This window comes from Haliotis rufescens, unplaced genomic scaffold (assembly GCF_023055435.1).
Source record: "Haliotis rufescens isolate VD_foot unplaced genomic scaffold, xgHalRufe1.0.p SCAF_3, whole genome shotgun sequence".
NCBI lineage: Eukaryota > Metazoa > Mollusca > Gastropoda > Lepetellida > Haliotidae > Haliotis > Haliotis rufescens.
In genome coordinates this window covers 61,608,321-61,634,813 of record NW_025964001.1, presented here as the reverse complement: position 1 = coordinate 61,634,813, position 26,493 = coordinate 61,608,321, and the positions used below count along the sequence as shown (strand labels likewise).

Sequence of the window (26,493 nt, the reverse complement as noted above, 5' to 3'; positions counted from 1 at the left end):
CAATATGTGAGTGTGTAGGATCTGACAGACTTCAATATGAGAGTCTATGTAGGAACTGACAGACTTCAATATGAGAGTCTATGTAGGAACTGACAGACTTCAATATGAGAGTCTATGTAGGATCTGACAGACTTCAATGTGTGAGTCTATGTAGGAACTGACAGACTTCAATATGTGAGTCTATGTATGATCTGACAGACTTCAATATGTGAGTCTATGTAGGATCTGACAGACTTCAATATGTGAGTCTATGTAGGAACTGACAGACTTCAACATGTGAGTCTATGTATGATCTGACAGACTTCAATATGTGAGTCTGCTTATGATTTGAGACACTTCAGTGTGTGAGTCTATGTAGGATCTGACAGACTTCAATATGAGAGTCTATGTAGGAACTGACAGACTTCAATATGAGAGTCTATGTAGGATCTGACAGACTTCAATATGTGAGTCTGCTTATGATTTGAGACACTTCAGTGTGTGAGTCTATGTAGGATCTGACAGACTTCAATATGTGAGTCTGCTTATGATTTGAGACACTTCAGTGTGTGAGTCTATGTAGGATCTGACAGACTTCAATATGAGAGTCTATGTAGGAACTGACAGACTTCAATATGAGAGTCTATGTAGGATCTGACACACTTCAATATGTGAGTCTATGTAGGATCTGACAGACTTCAATATGAGAGTCTATGTAGGAACTGACAGACTTCAATATGTGAGTCTATGTAGGATCTGACAGACTTCAATGTGTGAGTTTATGTAGGATCTGACAGACTTCAATATGAGAGTCTATGTAGGAACTGACAGACTTCAATATGAGAGTCTATGTAGGATCTGACACACTTCAATATGAGAGTCTATGTAGGATCTGACAGACTTCAATGTGTGAGTTTATGTAGGATCTGACAGACTTCAATATGAGAGTGTGTAGGATCTGACAGACTTCAATATGTGAGTCTGCTTATGATTTGAGACACTTCAGTGTGTGAGTCTATGTAGGATCTGACAGACTTCAATATGTGAGTCTGCTTATGATTTGAGACACTTCAGTGTGTGAGTCTATGTAGGATCTGACAGACTTCAATATGAGAGTCTATGTAGGAACTGACAGACTTCAATATGAGAGTCTATGTAGGATCTGACACACTTCAATATGTGAGTCTATGTAGGATCTGACAGACTTCAATATGAGAGTCTATGTAGGAACTGACAGACTTCAATATGTGAGTCTATGTAGGATCTGACAGACTTCAATGTGTGAGTTTATGTAGGATCTGACAGACTTCAATATGAGAGTCTATGTAGGAACTGACAGACTTCAATATGAGAGTCTATGTAGGATCTGACACACTTCAATATGAGAGTCTATGTAGGATCTGACAGACTTCAATGTGTGAGTTTATGTAGGATCTGACAGACTTCAATATGAGAGTGTGTAGGATCTGACAGACTTCAATATGTGAGTCTGCTTATGATTTGAGACACTTCAGTGTGTGAGTCTATGTAGGATCTGACAGACTTCAATATGTGAGTCTATGTAGGAACTGACAGACTTCAATATGTGAGTCTATGTAGGAACTGACAGACTTCAATATGTGAGTCTATGTAGGATCTGACAGACTTCAATATGTGAGTCTGCTTATGATTTGAGACACTTCAGTGTGTGAGTCTATGTAGGATCTCATAGACTTCAATATGTGAGTCTATGTAGGAACTGACAGACTTCAATATGTGAGTCTATGTAGGAACTGACAGACTTCAATATGAGAGTCTATGTAGGAACTGACAGACTTCAATATGTGAGTCTATGTAGGAACTGACAGACTTCAATATGTGAGTCTATGTAGGATCTGACAGACTTCAATATGTGAGTCTATGTAGGAACTGACAGACTTCAATATGAGAGTCTATGTAGGATCTGACAGACTTCAATATGTGAGTCTATGTAGGATCTGACAGACTTCAATATGTGAGTCTATGTAGGATCTGACAGACTTCAATATGTGAGTCTATGTAGGTTCTGACAGACTTCAATATGTGAGTCTATGTAGGAACTGACAGACTTCAATATGAGAGTCTATGTAGGATCTGACAGACTTCAATATGTGAGTCTATGTAGGATCTGACAGACTTCAATATGAGAGTGTGTAGGTAGGATCTGACAGACTTCAATATGTGAGTCTATGTAGGAACTGACAGACTTCAATATGAGAGTGTGTAGGATCTGACAGACTTCAATATGTGAGTCTGCTTATGATTTGAGACACTTCAGTGTGTGAGTCTATGTAGGATCTCATAGACTTCAATATGTGAGTCTATGTAGGAACTGACAGACTTCAATATGAGAGTCTATGTAGGATCTGACACACTTCAATATGAGAGTCTATGTAGGATCTGACAGACTTCAATGTGTGAGTTTATGTAGGATCTGACAGACTTCAATATGAGAGTGTGTAGGATCTGACAGACTTCAATATGTGAGTCTGCTTATGATTTGAGACACTTCAGTGTGTGAGTCTATGTAGGATCTGACAGACTTCAATATGTGAGTCTATGTAGGAACTGACAGACTTCAATATGTGAGTCTATGTAGGAACTGACAGACTTCAATATGTGAGTCTATGTAGGATCTGACAGACTTCAATATGTGAGTCTATGTAGGATCTGACAGACTTCAATATGTGAGTCTATGTAGGATCTGACAGACTTCAATATGTGAGTCTATGTAGGAACTGACAGACTTCAATATGAGAGTCTATGTAGGATCTGACAGACTTCAATATGTGAGTCTATGTAGGATCTGACAGACTTCAATATGTGAGTCTATGTAGGATCTGACAGACTTCAATATGTGAGTCTATGTAGGTTCTGACAGACTTCAATATGTGAGTCTATGTAGGAACTGACAGACTTCAATATGAGAGTCTATGTAGGATCTGACAGACTTCAATATGTGAGTCTATGTAGGATCTGACAGACTTCAATATGAGAGTGTGTAGGTAGGATCTGACAGACTTCAATATGTGAGTCTATGTAGGAACTGACAGACTTCAATATGAGAGTGTGTAGGATCTGACAGACTTCAATATGTGAGTCTGCTTATGATTTGAGACACTTCAGTGTGTGAGTCTATGTAGGATCTCATAGACTTCAATATGTGAGTCTATGTAGGAACTGACAGACTTCAATATGTGAGTCTATGTAGGAACTGACAGACTTCAATATGAGAGTCTATGTAGGAACTGACAGACTTCAATATGTGAGTCTATGTAGGATCTGACAGACTTCAATATGTGAGTCTATGTAGGAACTGACAGACTTCAATATGTGAGTCTATGTAGGATCTGACAGACTTCAATATGAGAGTCTATGTAGGTTCTGACAGACTTCAATATGAGAGTCTATGTAGGAACTGACAGACTTCAATATGAGAGTCTATGTAGGATCTGACAGACTTCAATATGTGAGTCTATGTAGGATCTGACACACTTCAATATGAGAGTGTGTAGGTAGGATCTGACAGACTTCAATATGTGAGTCTATGTAGGAACTGACAGACTTCAATATGAGAGTCTATGTAGGAACTGACAGACTTCAATATGAGAGTCTATGTAGGATCTGACAGACTTCAATATGTGAGTCTATGTAGGATCTGACAGACTTCAATGTGTGAGTTTATGTAGGATCTGACAGACTTCAATATGAGAGTCTATGTAGGTTCTGACAGACTTCAATTCAAGACTTGTCTTAGAAACACATAAATACTCTGAATACAGAGCATCAGCCCTAACTTTGACCAAACACTATAGCACTCCTGAGTAGTGATGAAATAAGTGGTGCAGTTATTACCTTGATGCCTTCCAGTGTTCTAATGGGTGCACCAAACAGTCTTGGTATTCTTTGAATTTCTTATGTTTCAGTATTCAAGAAGACCATCCCATAATGTCTTTCGCAATCAATGAAACAGGCAGATTAGCATTACTCAATGTAGCCACTCAGGTAGGTTGCTGGAACAAACAGGTGGGTACTCATGCCTTGACGGGATACCTAGCCACCATGTGTGTTTGATCCTGCCAATAGTGCAAGCAGAAATTAGACTATTTCAGGACTAGGGGATCAAGCTCAGTATGAGCAGAAAAAAATGAATAATTTTACGTTTATGTGATTAAGTCTGAAATATCAAAGCAATTCATTAGCAGACACTTGTCATTAATCTTTTCACATAAGTAGATGTTGGATTAATTCAAGAATACATTTTTATGAATTGTATTTTTGCTACATTCTTCTTCTCAGTTTTCACACATTTTCCATTTCAGGGAGTCCATTTATGGGACTTAAAAGACAAAATATTACTGCGCAAATTTCAAGGTATCAGTCAGGGTTTCTACACAATATTCTCATGTTTTGGTGGCTTGAATCAAGATTTTGTCGCCAGTGGCAGTGAAGGTGAGTACCACAGGGTTAACTCTTGTTAGCTCACCTAACTCCTAGAGAAGTGAGCTTGTGTCATGGCCTGGTGGACTGGTGTCGACAGGATCTTAAAACAATGTCTCCTCAGAAAAAACTCGAGTGGATAAATTTATTAATTTTTAAGTTTTAATTTTTATTCAGTGAAATATTTAGTTAGTAAACTAAGTTATTTTTGGGATATTTTTTTAATATTATTTCTAATATTTCATTGTTTTTTTGTTTGTGTAGATCATAAAGTTTACGTGTGGCACATCCGGCGAGAGTCTCCGATCGCTGTGCTGGAGGGTCATGCCCGGACAGTCAACTGTGTTCATTGGAACCCCAAACTTCCAGGGATGGTGGCGAGTGCTTCAGATGATGGCACCGTCAGGATATGGGGACCTCTCGACAGAATTAGAATAGGTAGGACTGCTGCCACTTCCTACTGCACTGGTGGAATGTGTTCTCTGGAATATGTTCAGTAGATACGACTGGCATGTGTTCAGTAGATACGACTGGCATGTGTTTAGTAGATACGACTGGCATGTGTTCAGTAGATACGACTGGCATATGTTCAGTAGATACGACTAGAATGTGTTCAGTAGATACGACTGGCATGTGTTCAGTAGATACGACTGACATGTGTTCAGTAGATACGACTGGCATGTGTTCAGTAGATACGACTAGAATGTGTTCAGTAGATACGACTGGCATGTGTTCAGTAGATACGACTGGCATGTGTTCAGTAGATACGAGTAGAATGTGTTCAGTAGATACGACTGGCATGTGTTCAGTAGATACGACTGGCATGTGTTCAGTAGATACGACTAGAATGTGTTCAGTAGATACTACTAGAATGTGTTCAGTAGATACGACAAGAATGTGTTCTGTAGATACCACTAGAATGTGTTCAGTAGATACAACTAGGATATGTTCAGTAGAAATGAATGGCATGTGTTCAACATAAGCGACCTTTGCACTTTGACAATCATAAGCCTTTGTTAAAGTTTGGGAGTTAGTCCTCATGGTGCTACGATTGCTTTGTGGAACGAGGTTATAATGTCTTGGTGTGACATTTTGCGAGTTTAAGCACCAGTGGTACTTCCTGATATACCGATGTCTGCAGGTCTGCATACAGAGGGTTCAGTTTTTCGTGACATTACCATTTTCAGCCCCTCCTGTAAATCAGTCTTAGTGCTAAGGCAGCTGAACGACTATGTTCAAGTACTGGAGCTATGATCGTGTAGGCAGTAAGATTGCTTTGTAAAGTTGTACCTCAATTGTATGGTGAGGTTGCTAAGTATCACTAAAACCCCATTTGCCATCTTAGATGCAGGTTGTGAGAACATGGAAACTGGTTTCAGCGATAGACACTAACAGTTTTCGTCCACCAGACCTTATAATGATAACATATAGCAAAACCCGTAAAAAGGGCAAATTTCTACTAGTCCTTATGATACCTTAACCATTGGGCAGTTTGGAAAGGACTATAGTATTAGTGCCAATTTCTACCGCTGCTGTTTGCAGGATATCTTGTCACCATTTAAACTCCATGTGGTATGATGTTAGCGTTTGACCGTTTACATGGCATGACAGATTAACTATAGCAATAGGAAAGAATCAGGTGTTCCTTAACTTCTTTTGAGTAGTATGTATTGCTGATGTGAAGACATTTTATCTCAATCATTCCTTTTGTTTTGTTTCAGGAAACATGAGTGAATCAGGGCGGAGTACGCCGGTATGACCAAGGCCTTCTATAAGCTATGTATGATATTTGTGTACAGTAGACATTTTGATACGTATCTACCAACTGTAGCAGAATACGGAAGCATGTAGCTAGCAGAGTTGTTCCTAATGGTGAGAGATAGTCAGTTCATGGTGTCATGGGTTTTCTTGTCCTTCGGGACACAACAGTTATCTCCCTTAGTTTGTTCTGGTGCTGTTGTCTGCTACCCAGATTTTTTTTCAATGCAGAATATTGACCGATTTGAATTGAAACTAGCTGACGTATATTTGTGTCAATCTCCTTTATCTTTTTAATGGATTATTAAACAAGAACAATTTTTCGTTTTCATGGAATCATGAAAGAGAGCTTGTTGTCACATAGTGCATGTTCTTTTGAGAACATGTTTTTATGTGTTTAAAGAAAATATGTCTAAGGAAAATACTATCTAAATATGAATAAGAAAATGATACCTGTAAGGTATGTTTTGGACTTTAATATGAGAATTTAGTAAGGAAAATGAAAAAAATAATACCGAGTACTAATAATTGCAGTTTCAGTTGAGATAGCCCTCGTCCCACAGATAATTACTGAGAAAAGGAAATAATGTTTGGCACTTTAATTATAGATAAATATTGATATATTATAAATGACAGTGAAAGTGTTCGTCATAAGAGATAACATTTCCATGAGAACTAATTGTGTGTGTCATGCCATGATGCGACCCAGTGTAACTGTAAATAGAGATTTCAGGGATTTATCTAGACTTGCTCAGTGGCCATTACTCGGCCAAGTCAGGAAATGTGAGACGTAATTCCCACTATTCAAACTATATTCTAATTCATGTTAATATAGTTGTATTACTGATGAAAGGACCAATAAAGAGGAAAGGCTTTAATGTTTAATTTTACATTATTGCAATGGATGAAATACCTCTAAACTTAAGAAAATAAGAACTTTAAAAAATCCCAGTTTTTAGGAAAATATTTTTTCCATATTTGTGTGCCAAAGGGCACTTAGTTTGAAATCCTAGATAAGTGTTGTTCATGCTGATTATGAAATTATTACACTGATCAATGTGTACCACTCAAAACAAGTTTGGAACACCAGATTTCTTTCATACGACTGTAGTTAATCTATCATGGCCATGATAGATTAACTATGGTCAGATGAAAAAATCGCGTGTTCTTTGACTTCTTTCAGTAGTATACATTAATACATTAAACTAATTGGGATTTATATTGCTAATAATTTGGAAAAGGAAAGAACTACAAACTACAATTATTATAAACAGGTGAATTATTAGGAGGTGAATGATGTGGGCTATGTTATCATGCTAAGTCTAAGTACTTCTGTTGTATGGAAGTGATTGGCTGTTGGCCTACCGTTTATTTCGCTGGGTAGTGGCAATGCACCGAGTTCAGGTTAGATGTGATGTGTGGAGCACTGTTGCTATGGTTACTATGGGTAATACTGGAGTGAAGTCACCATGTCCGCACACAAACTGCCAGAAGGTCACTCGCTCAATTGTTGTTAACAAAGTTGTTTTTCAGGGGAAAAGTCAGACTTGTGATATTAATTCTGTGCCCTTGGTAACTGTTGATTTGCTCGACTATTTGAGAAGGGTGAAATGTTTTGAATTTTTTTTACATGAAATTAAGGACAGACATTTTTATATGCTTTTTAGAAGAAAGTCTCTACCTCATTGTGGTAGAAAATTTTAGTTTTCCTCTAAAGTATATGACTTTGAAAGATATAAAGATATTGCAATATACATTTTATATGGATCATTGATTACTTTATAAATGAAAATAAGACATATACTATTCAAAAGAAGTTAAAGAACACGTTTCTTTCATATGACTGTTGTTAATCAGGTGTTCTTTAACTTCTTTTGAGTAGTATATATGCTCTTTGGTCGAAAATACAATATTGCTTCTTAGTTTTTCTTATGACACAATGTGTTGAGTTGAGTGAGAGTTGAGCGTTGAGGCCTTCTCTCGATCTGTGTGTGGTACTATCTGTGGTTTATGTTGATGTTTGTCAAGTACAGTTGGAGATGATATTTTATCACTTGCATTATATTTTATCTTTTGTACATACTTTCCCGATTACTTTGTCATATTATATCCACTCTAGATAAGCTAATATGTTTTATGTCATAATTGAGCAGATAGCGTTGCCATGCTTCATCTCATCCGTGCAGACTCTGTAAACACCAACTCATGGCCAGATCCGATCAGTGGTGTCGGACATTCTAGTATCTGGGCTGGATAGAAGTACAACTCAATTCTTTGTCATGCTAGTTACCTACACAATAATATCTACCTAAATATTTATCAGAGGCTGCCAAATAGGACGAAATTGTGAAATAGACGTTTTGATGTTGGTCTGCAATGTGAATTGACATGGGATGCCTTCCCTGATCGGTGTGGCAAGAAAAGTGAGGGTATGGTTTTATGCCACTCTTAGCAATATTCCAGCAATATCGTGACGGGGACACCAGAAATGGGCTTCATAAACTGTACTCATGTAGAGAATCGAACCCAGATCTTCAGCATGACGAGCGAATGCTTTAACCACAAGACTACCCCATCACCCCTACAAGAAAAGGGCTTATCTCTCTCTGTTTGTACAGTGTCATGTAATAAAGGATTTATTTACATGTATTGCAGAAATTTATACATTATTGCACATATTTCAGAGGTATCTTGTAGTTAGATATTCAACTTAATCAGAGATGAATGCATTGTGCAGTTAGCTGTCATAGAAAATTTGATGTCTGTGTCAATATTTCTGTGTGAGAGTAGGGGTAGTGTGGTAGCCGAGCTGTTCAAGTGTTGCCTTGTCACCAGAAGATTCCCAAGATGGGTACATTGTTTTAAACCCATTCATGGTATCCAAGTTGGCTGGAGTATCATATTCGCTGTGTTAAACATCCTGTACCAATAGTCACCACCTTATTCACTTTTAGACCAGTCCGTAAATTATCTAAAAAATGCCCCAAACTAAGCGAAAACTTTTACTCTATTTTCTTGTTTTGACGTGTAGCAGTGTAGAAGGGGTATTTATTTGCCTAGTAACTATTATCAAAAAAGTTTTATTTTCGTCAATATTTGAACTAAATTTGTTCACTACGGCATGATCTCTGACAACAAAATTAACTTCTTGTGTATGGTTTTATAAGCTCCCCCTCAAGTTTCTTAGCACCCAGCGTGTTTATTACAGCAAATACGGTAATGCAGATAGCAGCACATCACCATCCTCACTCACTGATGTGAGCGTCAACTTAAATTGGTTATATTTACATGATATTGCACTTCAGTTTGGATGGGTTTGTTTTCGAGTAGTTAGAGATATTGAAAATTATGGAATAACATTTGCGTCAATAATGGTATTGATAAACTTGTTATTGTAATTCCTGAGGTAGTGGCTCTCGAAATGAAATCCTGTATTTTAGTTACATCACTGGTCAGGTCTGATACCATGTATCTTGCATTCCATCCAAGTTCACTGTAACAGAATATGAACTTTTTAGAAATCTTTATTCATTAATACGATCATTCTCTTTGTGTGCTTTGTACGGCAAGAATCTGATATTGTTGGATATGTTTGTTATAAACAGTGCTATGAAATTTGTCTGTTATGAATACAACACAGTTCAGCGGTTACTACAACATTTTATTAATTTAGTTTAGCTTCAGTTAATACTGCATGTTTAATATGATCATGTGATATAGATAAAATGAAAGGCCTTGAAACAATCAGATCACCGAGCGAAGATTTATACACAGAGTGTTATTTATGTAATAGTATTTATAATTGTGTCGCTAAAGGTGGACAGACTTAATATTTTGAAAACATTGCTTCATAACAAAAGTAGCACAGCTTCCATGAAGACTTTCGTGATCATCGTATGTCAAGTGATGTTCACCCTAATACTATGTATATGAATCTGATGACTGTCTACTGCCCAGCAGTTGCCTACATGTGGCGTCAGTGTGTAAAGTGTCTTTGTGTTTTGTTTCTAGTCAGGCACCTTAAACTAATGTGTGAAGGGTAGCCAAGTTGACAAGGTGTTAGCTTGTCGCCCTGCGGACTGGGTTCAATTCCTAACATGTACAATGTTTCAGCCAGTTTTTGGTGCCTCCCTCATTGTAAGTGACAAGGTGTTGTCTTGAAACACTTCTCTGTTATGTCAAATTGAGAATGTTGTAAATCTTAAAAAGATCAAAGGGTGATTATAATTTTTTCAATGTAATTATGGTTTTTTTAACTTTTAATTGAAATTACTTCACTTGAAAAATGAATTTTTTTGTGATCTGAAAGTTAAATTTACAAAATAACATAAATGGGATCAGTGAATGTGTTTATGAACAAATTACTGGTATTTAAACTAAAACTTGAGGCCAGAATATTCTAAAGAATATTTTATATTTGACAGTAGTGAATAACAATGCACTTTGCACACTGACGAGAGTTTTGTTGTAGCCTTTGATTACTGCAACAAATGACGTAAAGCTGTGACTTGCGTGCACCAGTGTTCTTTCAAAGAAATCATAATTTCATGCATCTATGAGGTGTACAGTTGTACCATCATGGACACTTGCTTGATTGTGGTCATTATCCAACAAGAGCCTGACCTACTCATCTGCAGATTCAAACTCTACTTCTTGACGTTAGTTTGAAACAAGTCACGGATAAATTACTCTCATATTTTTCCTGTTTCGTAGCTACGGTGACCATCGTCATCACTTGTGTCTTGCTGTTAGCTCCATGGTGGCCCACTGGGTGAAGGTGTTGCCTACCTCACCTGCCAGGATCCGCGGGTTTGAATCCCAGATTCATCCTGATAACGAGGAGGCCCAGTGGTTGAAGGTGTTGCCTATCTCACCTGCCAGGATCTGCAGGTTTGAATCCCAGATTCACCTGATACCGAGGTGGCCCAGTGGGTGAAGGTGTTGCCTAACTTGCCTACCAGGATCCACTGGTTTGAATCCCAGGAGCCACAACCTATGTCACAAGGTTATTAAGCTGACATTCTGTGATGTAACTGAAAAACTCCTTCAATTAATGGAGCCCAGCTCACTAAAGAAACACCGATTATTTATTAATAACATCTAAGAGTGCATGTATTGAAATGTTTCAAAGTGACATGAAGATATCCATTTTTAATAAATATGTGCATTGTTTTTGGCTTGGTTTCTTTGAGTGAAATATTCTCAATAAATTCTCAAATAATCGATTTCATATTTTATCAAGTGAAGTGTACACAGACATCTTTGTCATCATCTCAGTCGTTTTGTGGTCCGTTATTACCACGACATGTGGAACTGTTTCCTCTGAATCTGCTGATGATGTTGGTCAGGCTTTTGATTACTACGAAATATTGCGCTTCATCTCATGAGTACATGCTTGAGTCTGAAGTTGGTGTGAATTTAACAACTTTTGACCGTGAGATAGAAATCTTAAAGATATAAATGATTATTCTTAGGATTTGTATATTTTCAGATAAGTGTTCATTGCTATTTTGTTAAATCGATCATAATCCGCTTATGACTAACAATTTGTTGACATTAAATGATTGCTGAGTGTTGATATACAATGTAATTCTGATTTCAGTGCAATCAATTTGTGAACTTTTCAGTGTTATAAAGGGTTAACAGTCTTTATGATGATATTTTCAAGGAGTGGTGTCCGAGTGATATAGTATTTATCTAGTTGATAAACAGGTTGTTTTTTATAATTGAATCCAATGAACCTGTTTAGAAAAGTTGGATGTTACATTTTGTATATTTATGTTCATACTAGTTATAACTTCAAAATTTGGTCTCGGACACTTCTGTAGAATACATGGAATAGTTGTAGCAAACAAGCAAACACATAAATCCAATTGATAATACTTGCTGGTTGAAACTGCTACAACGATTATCTTACAATTATTGACATAAAGATTTTGAGAGTGTGGACATCCATTATTGTAACACATTACGCCACTGGTTGCAAGACTGATATTGTACGCCATTGGCTGGAAGCTGTAGTGGAACATCTCGCTAGGGAAATAGTACAATGCAAAATAAGATCTGTTTCTTTGTTACAGAGACAATTTATGTTTACATGTAAACAGTATGGAAGAACAACCATCCCTTGATCTCACAGTACTTTCTTGTCTTCCTTGTCATGTTCATCTCATCCATTGCTACCACTTTCCTCCAACTTGTCTTTAGTTCTAATTCTAAATCATTTCATCTCTCGAGCCTCAAAGCATTTTCTAGACACAGTGCATTCACAGGGCTGGAAGACAAACCAACCATCTTGTTCTGTACACGAGTGTATGCTCTGCCAATGTTAGCATCCTTTAGCCTGTTGAAGCAGGGGGATGTCCTGTTGAAGTGTTAGCAGGTGTCTGGAAAGTAGTTTTTTCTGTTGCTAAAGCAATAACTGTCATCTTCTACATTCACTCTCCACAGAACCATTTGTACCTGGAGGGTGTGAATGTCCCATTATTGGCATCAACTGCTGAGTGAAATTTTATTCTTCAATGTTTGTTTTCAATGTGGACAGTTCCCCAACATGGATAGTTAAGTATGTGTTGTCAGCCGTTTTAGACTTGTTACGTCTTCACGTCGCTTGATGACCAGTACCCCGATGATTGCTCCAGAACTGTTGTCAATTCTGTTGCAATGTTGATCCTTGTTGTGCAATTAATACCCTTTGTTGAGCCTGATTTGACAAACGTTTGAATTTGTAGACAAATCGGGAAAACTTAATTTTGTCAGATGTTTATATTAATTGTGTTCATGTTCACGACCATGTCAAGAAATTCCGAGATCACGACGCTTTTAGTCGGGACAAGATGTATCGTCGCAATAACTGAAGCCATCATGTTGCCAAACATCGCCTCTCAATGTCATTATTTCATTACGCAAGAACCATCGGAATCGTAAATACCACCAAGAAACCTTTCATTGAACAAGTCACAAGTAATTCTCATCTCATGGTTTTAAGCACAGCATGCGATGGCCACGATTCTTCTGCCAAACATTAGTATGTTATCTCGGATATGCCATCGTCAACGGCCGTGCGCTGTCTGTTGGAGCAGAAATATTAGGTGTGTCCTTGTCTTATATGCATTTTTACTGTGTTTATCTTGCTCTGAAGCCTCTGAATGGTGTCTCGGGCTTGTACATTATCTCCGCCATTTCAAAGAGGATGTATTTATATTTCATTTCTCACTTGGAAATGAATAAATTGGATTTAATATATATCCTGTGTTTCTTTTGTTTTTGCTGTGACTGACTGTCTCGTAGCAGCTTGGGTTCTTTGGCAGCAATTAATGGTAACTTTAGGGAATACCTTTTTCAAAATTGGTTACAGATCTGCAGGAAAAAAAATCTAAAAAGCACTCTTTATGATTTCTAAAGCTTATAACTGTCTTACTGTTTAGTCTTTGCACAGCTTTATGAACACTGCACAAATGGCAGAATATTCAAATAACAATCTGTCCAGTCCAGTGAAGAGCATCTGCCAGCAGAGTTGAAGAATGGTGGTTTGATTCCCTGGGTTTGTGATACCAAAAGTCATTAAAAGATGGTCTTTCTTGTTACCCTGCCTTGCGCTTGAGATTAAGGGATGAAACAAGGAATGGTCGGCTCGAAGTTGGTATAATGTGTTTTGGGTGGCGTATCTATGTTAACCTGAAGCATGGTAGCACATGACTGTAAGCACAATATGGAACGCAATAGGACTACGACTACGACGAGTCCAAATTTTCTACCCAGGCACCCGCTCAAGATTTGGGTACAAACAATCTGATCATGCGTACACTTAAGTTTACTGAATTGTTATCTTTACTTAAACATATAAAAGTCAGTAGGAATGAGTTTAAGGTCAGAAAGAAATGCGAACATTAGCGACTTGTAGTGTAACCATGAAGTTTTATTGTAATTAAACAATATTTCACTTACTAGCCATAGGTCCGGGTAGTCCTGTGGGTACGCGGGTCCTTCTAAGGACCGCCTGATCTGATTTACCTGTCTCAGACCTAGAACGCAACATTTTTTCATCCCAACCCGGCAGTCAAATTCAGATCCAACACAAAAAGCAGTCCCATGTTCAAAGAAGGCCACTTTTTTTTACCAACTTATTAATAAACAAAGACAGAACTCAGTAAAACATTATTTTATTCTAAAAGTGTTAGAATAGTGAGATGATATGTTGTACAGGTCAAATATATTCAAATATGACAGTAACATACAAAATAATCTCTTTTCAGCCAACAATAGTTCTGTACATATCTTGCCGCTCTTATCGGGCAAGTTTGTCAGCATGAACCCACACTACAAACAATATGCCGACATAAGTGGCTTTGTCAATTTTTGAGACAAATTACTTAAGTAGCACATGCTCCCAAATACACCAGTTATGACATGCCTTACTTCATGACAAATACAATGTACAAGACCACTTCATGTTCGTGAACATATTGTACTTTTCACCCCAAAAAATAATCTTTTAGTGTGTGTTTGATTTTATTCCTTAAACAACATATATTTTAAAAAAAATTAACTGAATTTTTTTTCAAATGGCTGTCAATAGTTTAAAGTATTTGCCATAATAAGCACCTCGGGCTTAGGGTGCGGGGGAAGGCCAGCTGATAAGACAAGATACATTTGTCAACAATCGAGCTGTAGTGCACAAACAGTTTAAACATTGATGACTCTAAACCTTTGTTTATAAAAGTTACTAGGCAACTATATACTCCTTCACACAGCAGTTTTCTGCTACAAAATCTGTAATATACAAAAGAAAATATGACTGTCTTGCAAATTTTCAAGCTTAATACAATGTGCTTATACAGAGTACTTACACACTGGTCTAGAAGTTGATAAGGGGGCAATTATTGGATCAGGGTGCTTAATGTGGTGAATATGGTATTATCTATTGTTTAAGCCAGAACTGTATGTAATTCTGGAACTGATGTTGATATATAGACATATCTACATCCTGACTTGTCTACATTGTTAGTTGTTAATCTTTATGTTAGACTATTAAATCATAAAATACTGTAAATATTTGCAGAAATACAAGCACAAAGCACCTGTGATGTGAATCCATACAGTGAATCTACAAACACTTCTAATGATGAAACAAAATGATAGCCCGCCTCACATTATAGTTTATCTCTGTCATGAAAAAAAGACTACTTCATTCTATTTCACTGATATTTCTTCACAATGTCCAAGCATCACATAATGCAGGTCTTAATAGTCGTAGTGCCACAATCACTCTGTCAATCGGGACCCAGAATTCTGTGGACGGGTGGTATTTTGGTGTTTATGGCCCAACCTTTGCGATTGAGTGAGTGAAAATGGTTTTATGCCAGTCTTGGTAACATTCCAGCTACATCTCTCTAGGGACACCAACAGTGGGCTTCACATGTTGTACCTGAAGAACCGACCTATCTGACAAGTTAACTCTTGATCGGACTCGACAATTTATATGCTGGCTTTGGTTGTGGCGGCAACCTTCGTATTTCTACTGGCCCTGATGGGAAGTAGAATGAAAATAGACAAAGCAATGACCGGAAAACTACCTTTACAGATTTATTCAGTAAATTTGGAAAACTAGTTAATCATTAGTCGTGAGTGAAAACTCTCAACTGTATACAAATGCTGTTGGCTTGTTCGGTCTTTCATTTCCTTTTATATACATTCTCTAAAAATACATACTCTTTCAATAATGCTAGTAAGTGCATACACCAATCTCATTAAGATCAGATCGTTTACTCCGATACAATATCTCTCCACGTGAAGATCTGGCCCTTCCATAGGAGGTTGTGCAGGTGAACTTTCTAATCAGCCAATCAGCATCGAGGATATACCATTCTCAGTACATGTGAACAAAACATTTAGACAAGCATATCTGATTTCTGTATCTCAAACCAATCAGGAAAATCCAATATTTTATACATCCTGTCATTTCTGTTTGTTTTGTTTGTTTGTTGTTTAACACCACGCTCAGCAATATTCCAGCTATATGATGGCGGTCTGTAAATATTTGAATCTGAACCAGACAATCCAGTAATCGACATCATGACCTTTCGCGAACTTTGACCAGCCACTGAAATGACCAACAAGAAGTCGACATCAGTCGATTAGAAAGCAGCTTTCTCGAGCTTTACGGCACTTGTTTCAACCTGGTGCGTTCCATTTCAGACTACGCTTGAAAAATATGTTGACACAGTTCTCGATTAAAATTTTGAAAACTGAACAAACAAACATTTCGGAATGTCTAATATATGGTTGAGGTTGTATGGCAGTGAATCCCACGTACTGTGCAACGCCTCCTCCATTCAAATGTTTATCCCACGGAAGCGAGAGATAAACGATAATGTCGTACGGGCCGTAACTGTCATTTGGAATATCCTGTGTTAGTGTTTTCGAGGTTGCATGATAACAAAACACATTCCGACTGTCACTTTCATGAATCTGGTAAGCGACGCTTTGATTGGTCGGATGAAAAGTTTGGACGTGAACCGTAATGGGATGTCCTAAGATCTTTGTTTAGCGATAGAGAGAACTAAGATCTGATTTTAATGAGATTGATAATGGCTCACGTAATGTGTCAATGAATGTAAAACTGTACTCCACAGCCTCAGGATGACCAGATGAAAGACAACACATCTAGTGAAAATCTAGTCTCAACCAGTAAATATCAATCCTGTCTTTTCCAATGGGTTTTGGAATCTACTCCAATTAAACAATCCATTGTCATTGGGCTTAGGAAACGGAAAAGAGACTTGTGTTAGTCCATGAGAGATAAGAAATAATGAGCATGACAAGCGCATATATTGTGAAACAGCACGGGGATATCAAAACACAAAACACAAACAAAATACAAAATCTACAAATACAAAAAGAAAAATATAAGATCAAAACATGAATAAAAGTCGGCTTACTGTAATTTTAAATTCAGACAAATTAAAATTTTTATTTTTTTTGGCTATGAACCTTAGTCCTCTTGTTGAAAATAAATCCTGCTATTAAGTTACTGAGATTATATATGAGGCACTGAAAGAGCTGACACGTATGTTCAGCCTAAAGATTATAAATTGTTTTCCGGTTGAACACAACTTCCTTCAACAAAGGCACCACTTTAGAACCAGTGCCTTGTCTCACAAAGAGATCAGAGCTATATCTCGTAACTCGTTCACTTAGGCTTACAAATACACATTGTTTGCTTCATGAAACAGGACACAATGAGAATAACTCTGGATTCCTTGACAGAAATCATCCATCAAAAGGTGTTCAGTGTTCAAACTTAAGCATGAAAGTCAAGAGTCCTTGTCGTAACCCTGATGTTCGAGGTTGTGGACTTAGTGGGGATCTAGATTCAAGTTTGAATGGCAGCAGAGTTCAAAGAAATGAGGATCTCCCTTCATTGTTGTATAAAACAACAGAAAATATCTTAGCAACTGTAAAATGACACTGTTTCTTGATGGATGATCCTGTTGTCGTTGATGGAGAGAAAAAGCATCCATCAACAGTTTTCAAAATCCACTGTAAGTTACCCAGGGGTGTGGGGGATTATATGATGTATGCCTGTGAAAGATCATAACAGCTCGTTTCAACACAACTCATGTTTCTACAATCCTCGTTACATCCTCACAACCTACACCGATATCCTAGCAACATGTACCAAACATTCCATCACTTACCATTACTTACAAGTTACTTAGCAATATTAGAATTTCCCCACACTGACATTGTTTACATTCGTTATCACTTCCGGTATCTAGAGTTATCTCCCTTTGACCGCAAGGGCTTGTCGCCGACACTTATTGTAATGGCATGCATAACAGAATCAACCCTTGATGTCACGACATCCACGGATCGATGGAAAAATTCTCTTCCTTGCAACAGACATTTCTCACAGACATCCTGTACATCTCTACAACGATATACAATATTGCACAATGGTTCTCAATTTGTTCTTTTGCACCAATAACCAAGAAGTGGACACACTTGCAGCCAGCACAAACACATACAGTTCCTTGTATGATGATATACAATGGATGCAACTCAACACAGATAGCCACAGCTAATAACATCGTCATCCAATCCTTATGGTAATCGAGTCTGGGTCAGACAATCCAGTGATTGTTATAAGCACGCTTGTGTCAGGGTGTGATGGCACACAATCAACCAGGCCACCTTGCCTGACCACCTGATAGATCTGAAATAACTGCTTGCCCACCTGCCCGTGGCTGGTAACTTTCCTGTCGGGCTGCATGAAATTTTCCTCCACCTGCCCGACTGTCTGGCAGATAATTTTAAGACAACCTACATCTTCAGTTTTATTGCAACCTCTTTGTAGATTTTCAAGTAATTGTTTGCATTATTTCAGCTAAATCAAAACGCAATAGATGTGATTTGTCTCTGATTTGTTTTTGCGATTTTTCAATTTTTACAATATCTGAATGTTGGCAGGTAACTTTGAAGATGGGAAGGCAACACTTATGGGTCATCTGCCCGACCATCTTGTTGGGTCTTAAAATCATATCAAACACTGACCCCGTACAACGATTATCAGTTGCGGGGACCTAATCCAACACCAGCTTTTCCCTCCAATGCCAGACAGCATAGTGGCAAGTAGAGAAAGTTAGATTGAAAAATAAAATCTTTTTGTGTTTGATATAACCTCTTGATGAAACACAGGAGAGAATCTGGACGGTCCTGGTATTTATTGGACTTTGGATATTAAATGGAGAATAGAATTAATGATAAATTATACCAAATTTCATTTGCACATACAAGTGATCAATGTGATGAAAACAGATGATCATGTCAAATTCTGTTCTATGTAATACTTCGAACTAAATACACTTGAAATCACATCTGTCACCTGTCAATATAATTTGCTCTCTGTTATTTCAGCAATACAAAACAATTTTTTTAGAAATATTTGACACATAACAGCTGCTCCAGGTGTCACATGGGACTTATCACCATGACGACAGCCAAACAATCTCCTATCAGATGTCAGTGGGAATGTTCGATCTCATCTTTGGATTTGTGACGTAAGATCCGCTTTACTAATTCTAAATGATCTTGTGAATAATGCTGTGAACAGAGATACTATTTCTTGAATTTATATTTGAAAGAGGAACAAAACATTTCATTCAGAATTTTTTAATATGACCCATCGTGCCCAAAGAGGCATAGATATAGGTGAAAAGACTTTCAGTAATTCACATTGAGTTGGGCAGTATACTCCCTGTGGAGCTGAGAATGATTCTTGAGTGCACACTGATCCACTGACCGGGGTTATAATAGTGCTTTGAGCATGCGCCTGAGTCGTGTGGAAATATGCACAATATGAATGACCTATTATTATTACTATTATACAAAACTGCTTTGAACAGTACTCCAGTTATATCACGACGTCTTAGCTTAACGTGGGCGGAAAGCCCAAATCAATGCAGGTCACTTTGGTGACATGAGCATGGGTTCAGTACAAACTAGTTCTCACTGAGAATAATAACTTTCATGTGCTAGTTCGTTCCAAGTGTTCTATTGTTTGTGACGATGCCCATCGTGCCCATGGCAGGGCGGCATCACATGAAAGCACTGTTGGAAAAAACTGAAGATGACATCATCCATTTTCCATGACGTCACAAACAATTATATGTGACGTGTTTGCACCAGTCCACTAACAGAGCAGATGTTCCACTTTTATAACAGAAAATATTGCAAGGGGTCCTGGGTAACATAAAGAAATACCGACTCACAACACAGAATTACAGGATTGTCTGCCCCTTATGAATTAATGATGAAAGTTTCCAGCCAAGGTTTGGAACTTGCAAAGTTATTTCCCTTTAAGACAGAAAACCTGTAATTAACAGTAGCTTGTGGGTTATTCTTGAAATATACATCAAACTAAAATCAGAAACCTACTGCACGAAAAGAAATACCCTGTACAGTGCGACATATACCAACTCAAAAGAAGTAAATAAACACCCAATGTTTTCATAACAGATAACTTGTCGTAACTATAGTCGTATGAAAAGATTTGTTGTTCTTTTACTTTTTCAGTAGTGTACATGGTACAAAACATTTTTTGAATATGTTAATAAAAATGAAAATAATTTAAGGTGTTTTGGGACCACAATAGTATTTTGTTTCACCATAACACATTCCAATGTAAAAACAAGGAGCCATGATACCCTAACTCGAGGAAACAAAAGTAAATCAAGGCAGTGCAACCCTATGCCCTGTCAAACTGTCAGGATGCAGATCATCTGTTCAGTTATATCAGATTTCACCCAGACTTCCTGATTTCATGCCAGGGTTTCACAGTCTATAGTTTAAGTACAACACTGTGATTTAAAAGAAATCTGCAACCACACATAATGGAGCCTGGTCGTTTGGAATATCATTCGAACAGAGCATTCCTTCAACAACAAATAATACTATGTTTCTAAATTATTTGTTAACGGAAAACAAAGTCTGCAGAGATAAAAAAGAATGCCCACTGATGTTTCTAAATTATATTACTTTATCATCTTCCGTAGAGTTACTCATCTTTACTAATCATATAAAACATATCAATCATCTTACCAACAACAAGAGGATGACAGCTGTGGGATTTTCTCAATAATTCCCTGCACGATGAGAACCCTGAACACATGGCAGCTATACGTACATGTATATTCATCAAATACATAAAAAACTTGTGACCTAACTAAGAAAAGAAAGGAACGACCAGTGTATCGTGTTAACACAGACAGGTCTCCTTGGTACATCCTCGGTAGGCATCACATCGTGAGGGGACCTCGGACCTGTGCTTCAGCTGTCATCTCCCTTGACCAGTGAATAAATCATCCTGTAAACAAAACAACAGCTGATCAGATAAACAAAACAGTCAATCATATACACAAAACAGTCAATCAGATACACAAAACAGTCAATCAGATACACAAAACAGTCAATCAGATACACAAAACAGTCAATCAGATACACAAAACAGTCAATCAGACACACAAAACAGTCAATCAGAGACACAAAACAGTCAATCAGATACACAAAACAGTCAATCAGATACACAAAACAGTCAATCAGATACACAATTCAAGACAACAGTCAATCAGATACACAATTCAAGACAACAGTCAATCAGATGAACAAAACGACAGTCAATCAGATACACAATACAAGACAACAGTCAATCAGTTAAACAAAACAACAGTCAATCAGATAAAGAAAACAACAGTCAATCAGATACATAATACAAGACAACAGTCAATCAGATAAACAATACAAAATGCCACATTCAGCAATATTCCAGCTATATGATGGTGGTCTGTAAATAATCGAGTTTGGACCATAAAATCCAGTGATTGACTTCATGAGCATCGACCTAGGCAATTGTGATACGATGACATGCATCAATCAAGTCAGCGATCCTGAGCACCCGATCCTGTTACTCGCCTCTTACGACAAACATAGTTGCCCGTAACAGCAAGCAAGCATAATAAATATAAAAAAACAAGTCTGGACCCGACAATCCAGTGATTGAGTAACTGAGTAACAATCCACACCTCAGGGTTTGACATGCAGTCAACCAGGGCACTATTAATAAAGATGAGAGGCTTTTTACTCACCTACAAGATAAGGTAAAATCAAATCTTTTAAATTCCTGATGTACACTAGCTTCTTATATCCAGCCACTTACCAGTACAGGTAGACAAAGAAGAAAATAAGATGGAAACCAAGTCGAACAAGACTTTCTTTCATGTAGAGTTTCAGCTGCTGCCTATTGTGGATCTCTGTAGGGTCAAACATTCCGATATTTCCAGATGGGTTGACCACAAATCTGAAAATCAATGTCTTCATCAGCAATGGAGATCTAGAGACTTTAATATTACTGTAGTGTCCTTAGGCATATACCCCAGAGCTACAGATAAGCTGCGTATTTGCATAAAATACCTCCGAAAATCTATTAAAAAACCAATTGCTTTCAATTAACTAGCGTACAGAAATGTAAATGCATGCGTAAATATCCAATGAAGCTTTTCGGCATGCGTACAATGAAACCAATTTCCGAAACACAATTACGAGCTAATTTAATTTCAAGAGTCAAGCCTATATTTAGAACCGTTATTTACATCTAAAACATTATTTCATTTTTTTTTTAAATTTCGAAATGCTAACTCATTTTGGGAAAACCAATAGAGTGTTGAATAGATGACTGAAAAAATATTGGTTACCCAATGAAAAAATTGTAATAACCCAATAAAAATAGAAATCTTCGAGTAAAAACTCAATTGCTCAAAAAGTCTGGAGCTCTGTACCCATCTCTAATTTTTCGGGTTGAGTAAAGTTGGCCGTCTCGCTGTTCAAAGCCAACCCCCCAATTTGCCAAAACATTTAGTAATCAGTGTGCATGGACCAGCTGGACCAACTGGACCAACCGCTACAGCAGCTTTGTTACTTGTTGAAATAGTGAGTGAGTGAGTATGGTTTTACGCTGCTTTGAGCAACATACCAGCAATATCACGGCAGGGGACACCAGAAACGGGCTTCACACATTGTACCCATGTGGGGAATCGAACCCGGGTATCGGCATGATGAGTGAACGCTTTAACCACTAGGCTACCCACTTGTTGAAATAACTCGTGATTAAACCTGTCATTGTGAACACATCTCACATCAATCATGTTTCTAGTTATGACAGGTCTAGAGCTTACTATTGACTAACAACATCTGATAATCATGATGATGGTTACCATGGTTACCATTGTTACGGAATGAAAAGACTGCCTCCGTGGTCTAGTGGTAGAATGTCCCCCCTGGAGAGCGGAAGGTACGGAATTTAATCCCAGGCCATGTCATACCAAAAGATGTTAAATGCTGGTACTCATTGTTACCCTGCCTGGCGCTCAGCATTAAGGGGGAATAACAAGGACTGGTCAGCTCGGAGTCAGTATACTGTGTCTGAGTTGGGTATTCATGTTAAACTGCGGCATGGTATCTCAGTGGGATAGCACTATAAATCAGCATCAGTCCAGACTAGTACAAGCAGCCACACACACACTGATGCATTCACGTCGCTATATAAGTGCATTTATCTTGGATGCGAAGTTAAACCCCATTTCACCTCACCTACAGAATGAAAAGCTGTTGAGATGGGCGAGTGTGACAGTTTGTTTTTACGCAGCTTTCATCTTTTTTAGTAAAATCGTGTGTGTCATCTTGATGAGGGAGGGAAGCCCACAGTGATACAGTCTTAGACGTTTACTACTTTATAGGTGCAACCCATGACCACAGGTATGGTGCTGGCAAACCAAGAAACATAATCAAGGCAAACTGGGATTCAGACCCATGATCATGACAATCATAGATTTTAGCATGGCTAGGGGCTCTACTCTGCACAGTGAGTGGGTGAGTGAGTTGGGTTTAACGTCACTTTTAACAGTATTCCAGTTATATCATGGCATGTCAGCTTAATGTGGGCGGAAAGCCCTAAGTGATGCAGGTCTCAGACGTTTACCACTTCGGTGAAACCCAAGAGCATGGGTATGGTGCTGACAAACCTAGAAACATAATTGGGGAGAACCGGGATTCGAACCCACAAACATAGGTTTCTGGCGTGCCCAAGGGACGCAACTCTGCACAGCGAATCGCGGCGCCTTAGACGACTGGGCCAACCGTGCCCCCTACTCTGCACAGGGAATTGTTTACCTCAGTTGACTGCCACGTGGCCATGAATATGATAAGAAACAAGGCAACACATGTAGAAATTTCCTTTGATTTTTAAAAATAAACTACTTAATTTACCTCAAACATGTCAAATAACAATCAACATTTTGATCAATAATATTAACTATTTTATGATATAAACGATATCAGAGAATATCTCTGTGTACATGGTGTAATAATTGTCACCATAGCTTTCAGTGGAAACATAAATTAGTAATGGATAGTGGTTCGGGAATTGTTTTACAACGGAGACGGGGTCACTTGCAGGTATGTTAGACTTTGAGCTCCATAATAAATTAATTTGCCGTGAGACCTACTTGTAGGTGATCCATGCCCCAAGCGGAGCATACATCAGGAACAGCACCCAGTGACCACTGAGTAAGAGGACGATGGTCAGAAAGTCCTGAGCTATCAGCTCTGGAAGGATCCACTGGAACAGGAGTAAAAATCATGGAGTGTTGGTCAAAGCTTCAGGCCATAATAAACTTTCATCCCCACTAGGGCTGGGACCAGTCCAAATTTACTACCCGTGTACCCACCCCCCTATTACCCTACCCAACCCAGGTACCCGCTGTAGATCTCAAGAGATAGCTACAAACTGTCCGATTGTAAAAAGTTTGACCGTAGCTCTGGTAAAATGTGTTTAGATACATGTATAAAATGATCTGGTGTATACACTGAAGTTGACTAAGTTTTATTTCTATTCAAACATATAAAAGTCTGATGGAATGGGCGTAGTAGTCAGAAGGAACTGTGATCATTAGTGACTTGTAGTTTAAACATGGAGTTTTAGATACTTTTTGTCATTAAACAATATATCATGTGACTATCCACGGGTCCTATTCAGTACCCACCCGACCCAAATACCCGTCCCAGGCCTAATCCCAAAGTGTTATTATTACCCTGGTCACTGGATCAGTGTGCACTCAAGAATCATTCTCAGCTCCATGGGGAGTGTACAACCCAAGCTGCCTGTTACGTGCTTGATGGTTAACAACCGCATTACCACTCATCCTACCAGGCCAGGTACCCATTCACTGCTGGGTGAACAGAGGCACATTTTGAACAAAGTCACTTGCCCAAGGAGACGCCACATGTGTTACATGTGCTTCAGTGTGGGGCAGGACCGAAGCCCTAGAAACTCTCAGGAGCCAAGCTGACGAAACATGGTCACCCAGCCAAGGACTTTCCACGACGGACGTTGCTTAACTTCACCTGATTTGTGACCTGTGTTCTGTGCACAGAACCATGTGCCACCATTTGATTGATACTCCTGATTTAAAAAGATCTGAGTAGAATAACAAATAGACACAGAGAGGAGTTATAGTTTGTTGAGTTGAGTATGCTCAATGCACTCATCCAACCTGTCAGCATTGGGTACACCTTCGTTATTGCACTTCAGTGCGTGTAGTCAGAAGAAACTCAGAATTCTGGTGCCCTTGTCATAACGAAAAAGAAGAATAATATCCAGACTGTATCTTGTGTAAATATGTTAATTTTCATGTTTTCTTCAAATTTTAACATTTGTGTGGGATTTTCTCTAAACATTACAAGAAAAACGATAAATCCGACAACGTGGCATTGTGTGATGTACTGTGACACGGATAGGACTCCATACATTCCACTGTATGCGGGAGAGCGAGCCAACCAATCAGGTGACCGAACTTATGTGACGTTGTTTCTAGGTCATGTTTGTTTACTTCAAACATGGCGGGCGAAGTAGCGATCGATCTGACAGTGGATTTCACTGGAACTTTGCCAATATGGACGCTAATAAACAGTAATTAAGGTGAGCTTTCGTTTTCTTTATGTTTGCTTTGTTTCCCGCTAGTACGGCGCGGGATTGCTTATGTGATCGAACTTATGTTACGCAAGGATATATGTCCCATGTCCCATAAGTGACATGTTTACGTGGTGCCTTGCTATAAATCGTACATAGGACAGTTATGCCCATTGATGGCAGATTAGCACAGCAATGTACTGCAGTAGGTATGAACTTGGTCTAATCAATTAGATGCCTCCTGCTTTGGTCACAGTCCTGTAAACTTACATAGTTGAGTTTGCTGCAGCATGATGTGGCGTTAAGGTAGTCACACTCCAAGTCTGACAGTGTTATGATCTTTTTGGGATTAAGAAAAATGAAATGGTGCTTTCAACATTTTCAAGAACAGTACGCAAAATCTATTAATCTTAATGTATACAAAAATATAATCAGCGTAAAAGTACAAATCCGAAAGGTATACGAAACCGGTAGGACATAAGAATGAAAGTAGACTACAATGAGAGTCACAATATTCGGCGACATTGAGCTGACTAGATATCGGAAACTATCGACATCGGAACAGAAATACACCAAAAGGATACAAAATACACTGCCAAGAAAAGCAACGTCGCTTCGTCGATCAGAGCAAATATAAACAAGAACGAATCCAATGCCATTTTCACAGCTGAAATTCTTGATTCAGACCTTGATGCCAAGAACGACAACAGGAGCGTCTTTCGGAAGTGTCTTGCTGACCGCTAATGAAATTTTTTGGATTCGTTCGAACGCAGTTT

The 26,493-nt window shown here is 38.3% G+C and overlaps 2 protein-coding genes across 3 annotated transcripts in view; one reads left to right on the top strand and one right to left on the bottom strand.

The window, feature by feature from the left end:
* The window catches only part of LOC124132344 (WD repeat-containing protein 26-like), a 30,555-nt gene extending 17,115 nt beyond the window's left edge, over positions 1 to 13,440 (top strand). For both annotated transcript variants that reach the window (XM_048403230.1, XM_048403229.1), the window contains exons 11-14: positions 3,924 to 4,002; positions 4,320 to 4,449; positions 4,702 to 4,875; positions 6,159 to 13,440. In XM_048403230.1, coding sequence (XP_048259187.1) covers positions 3,924 to 4,002; positions 4,320 to 4,449; positions 4,702 to 4,875; positions 6,159 to 6,196 — 421 coding nt within the window. In that variant the 3' untranslated portion in view covers positions 6,197 to 13,440. The remainder of the gene's footprint in view (positions 1 to 3,923; positions 4,003 to 4,319; positions 4,450 to 4,701; positions 4,876 to 6,158) is intronic.
* Positions 13,441 to 18,211: 4,771 nt separating this feature from the next.
* Positions 18,212 to 26,472, bottom strand: LOC124132343 (protein cornichon homolog 4-like). Its single transcript, XM_046496223.2, has 5 exons — positions 26,302 to 26,472; positions 25,988 to 26,056; positions 24,255 to 24,367; positions 21,911 to 22,051; positions 18,212 to 21,061 (listed from the first exon to the last, which is right to left on the bottom strand). The coding sequence occupies exons 1-5, from the start codon at positions 26,374 to 26,376 to the stop codon at positions 21,025 to 21,027; spliced, it is 435 nt and encodes a 144-aa protein (XP_046352179.1). The 5' UTR covers positions 26,377 to 26,472; the 3' UTR covers positions 18,212 to 21,024.
* Positions 26,473 to 26,493: the final 21 nt, after the last annotated feature.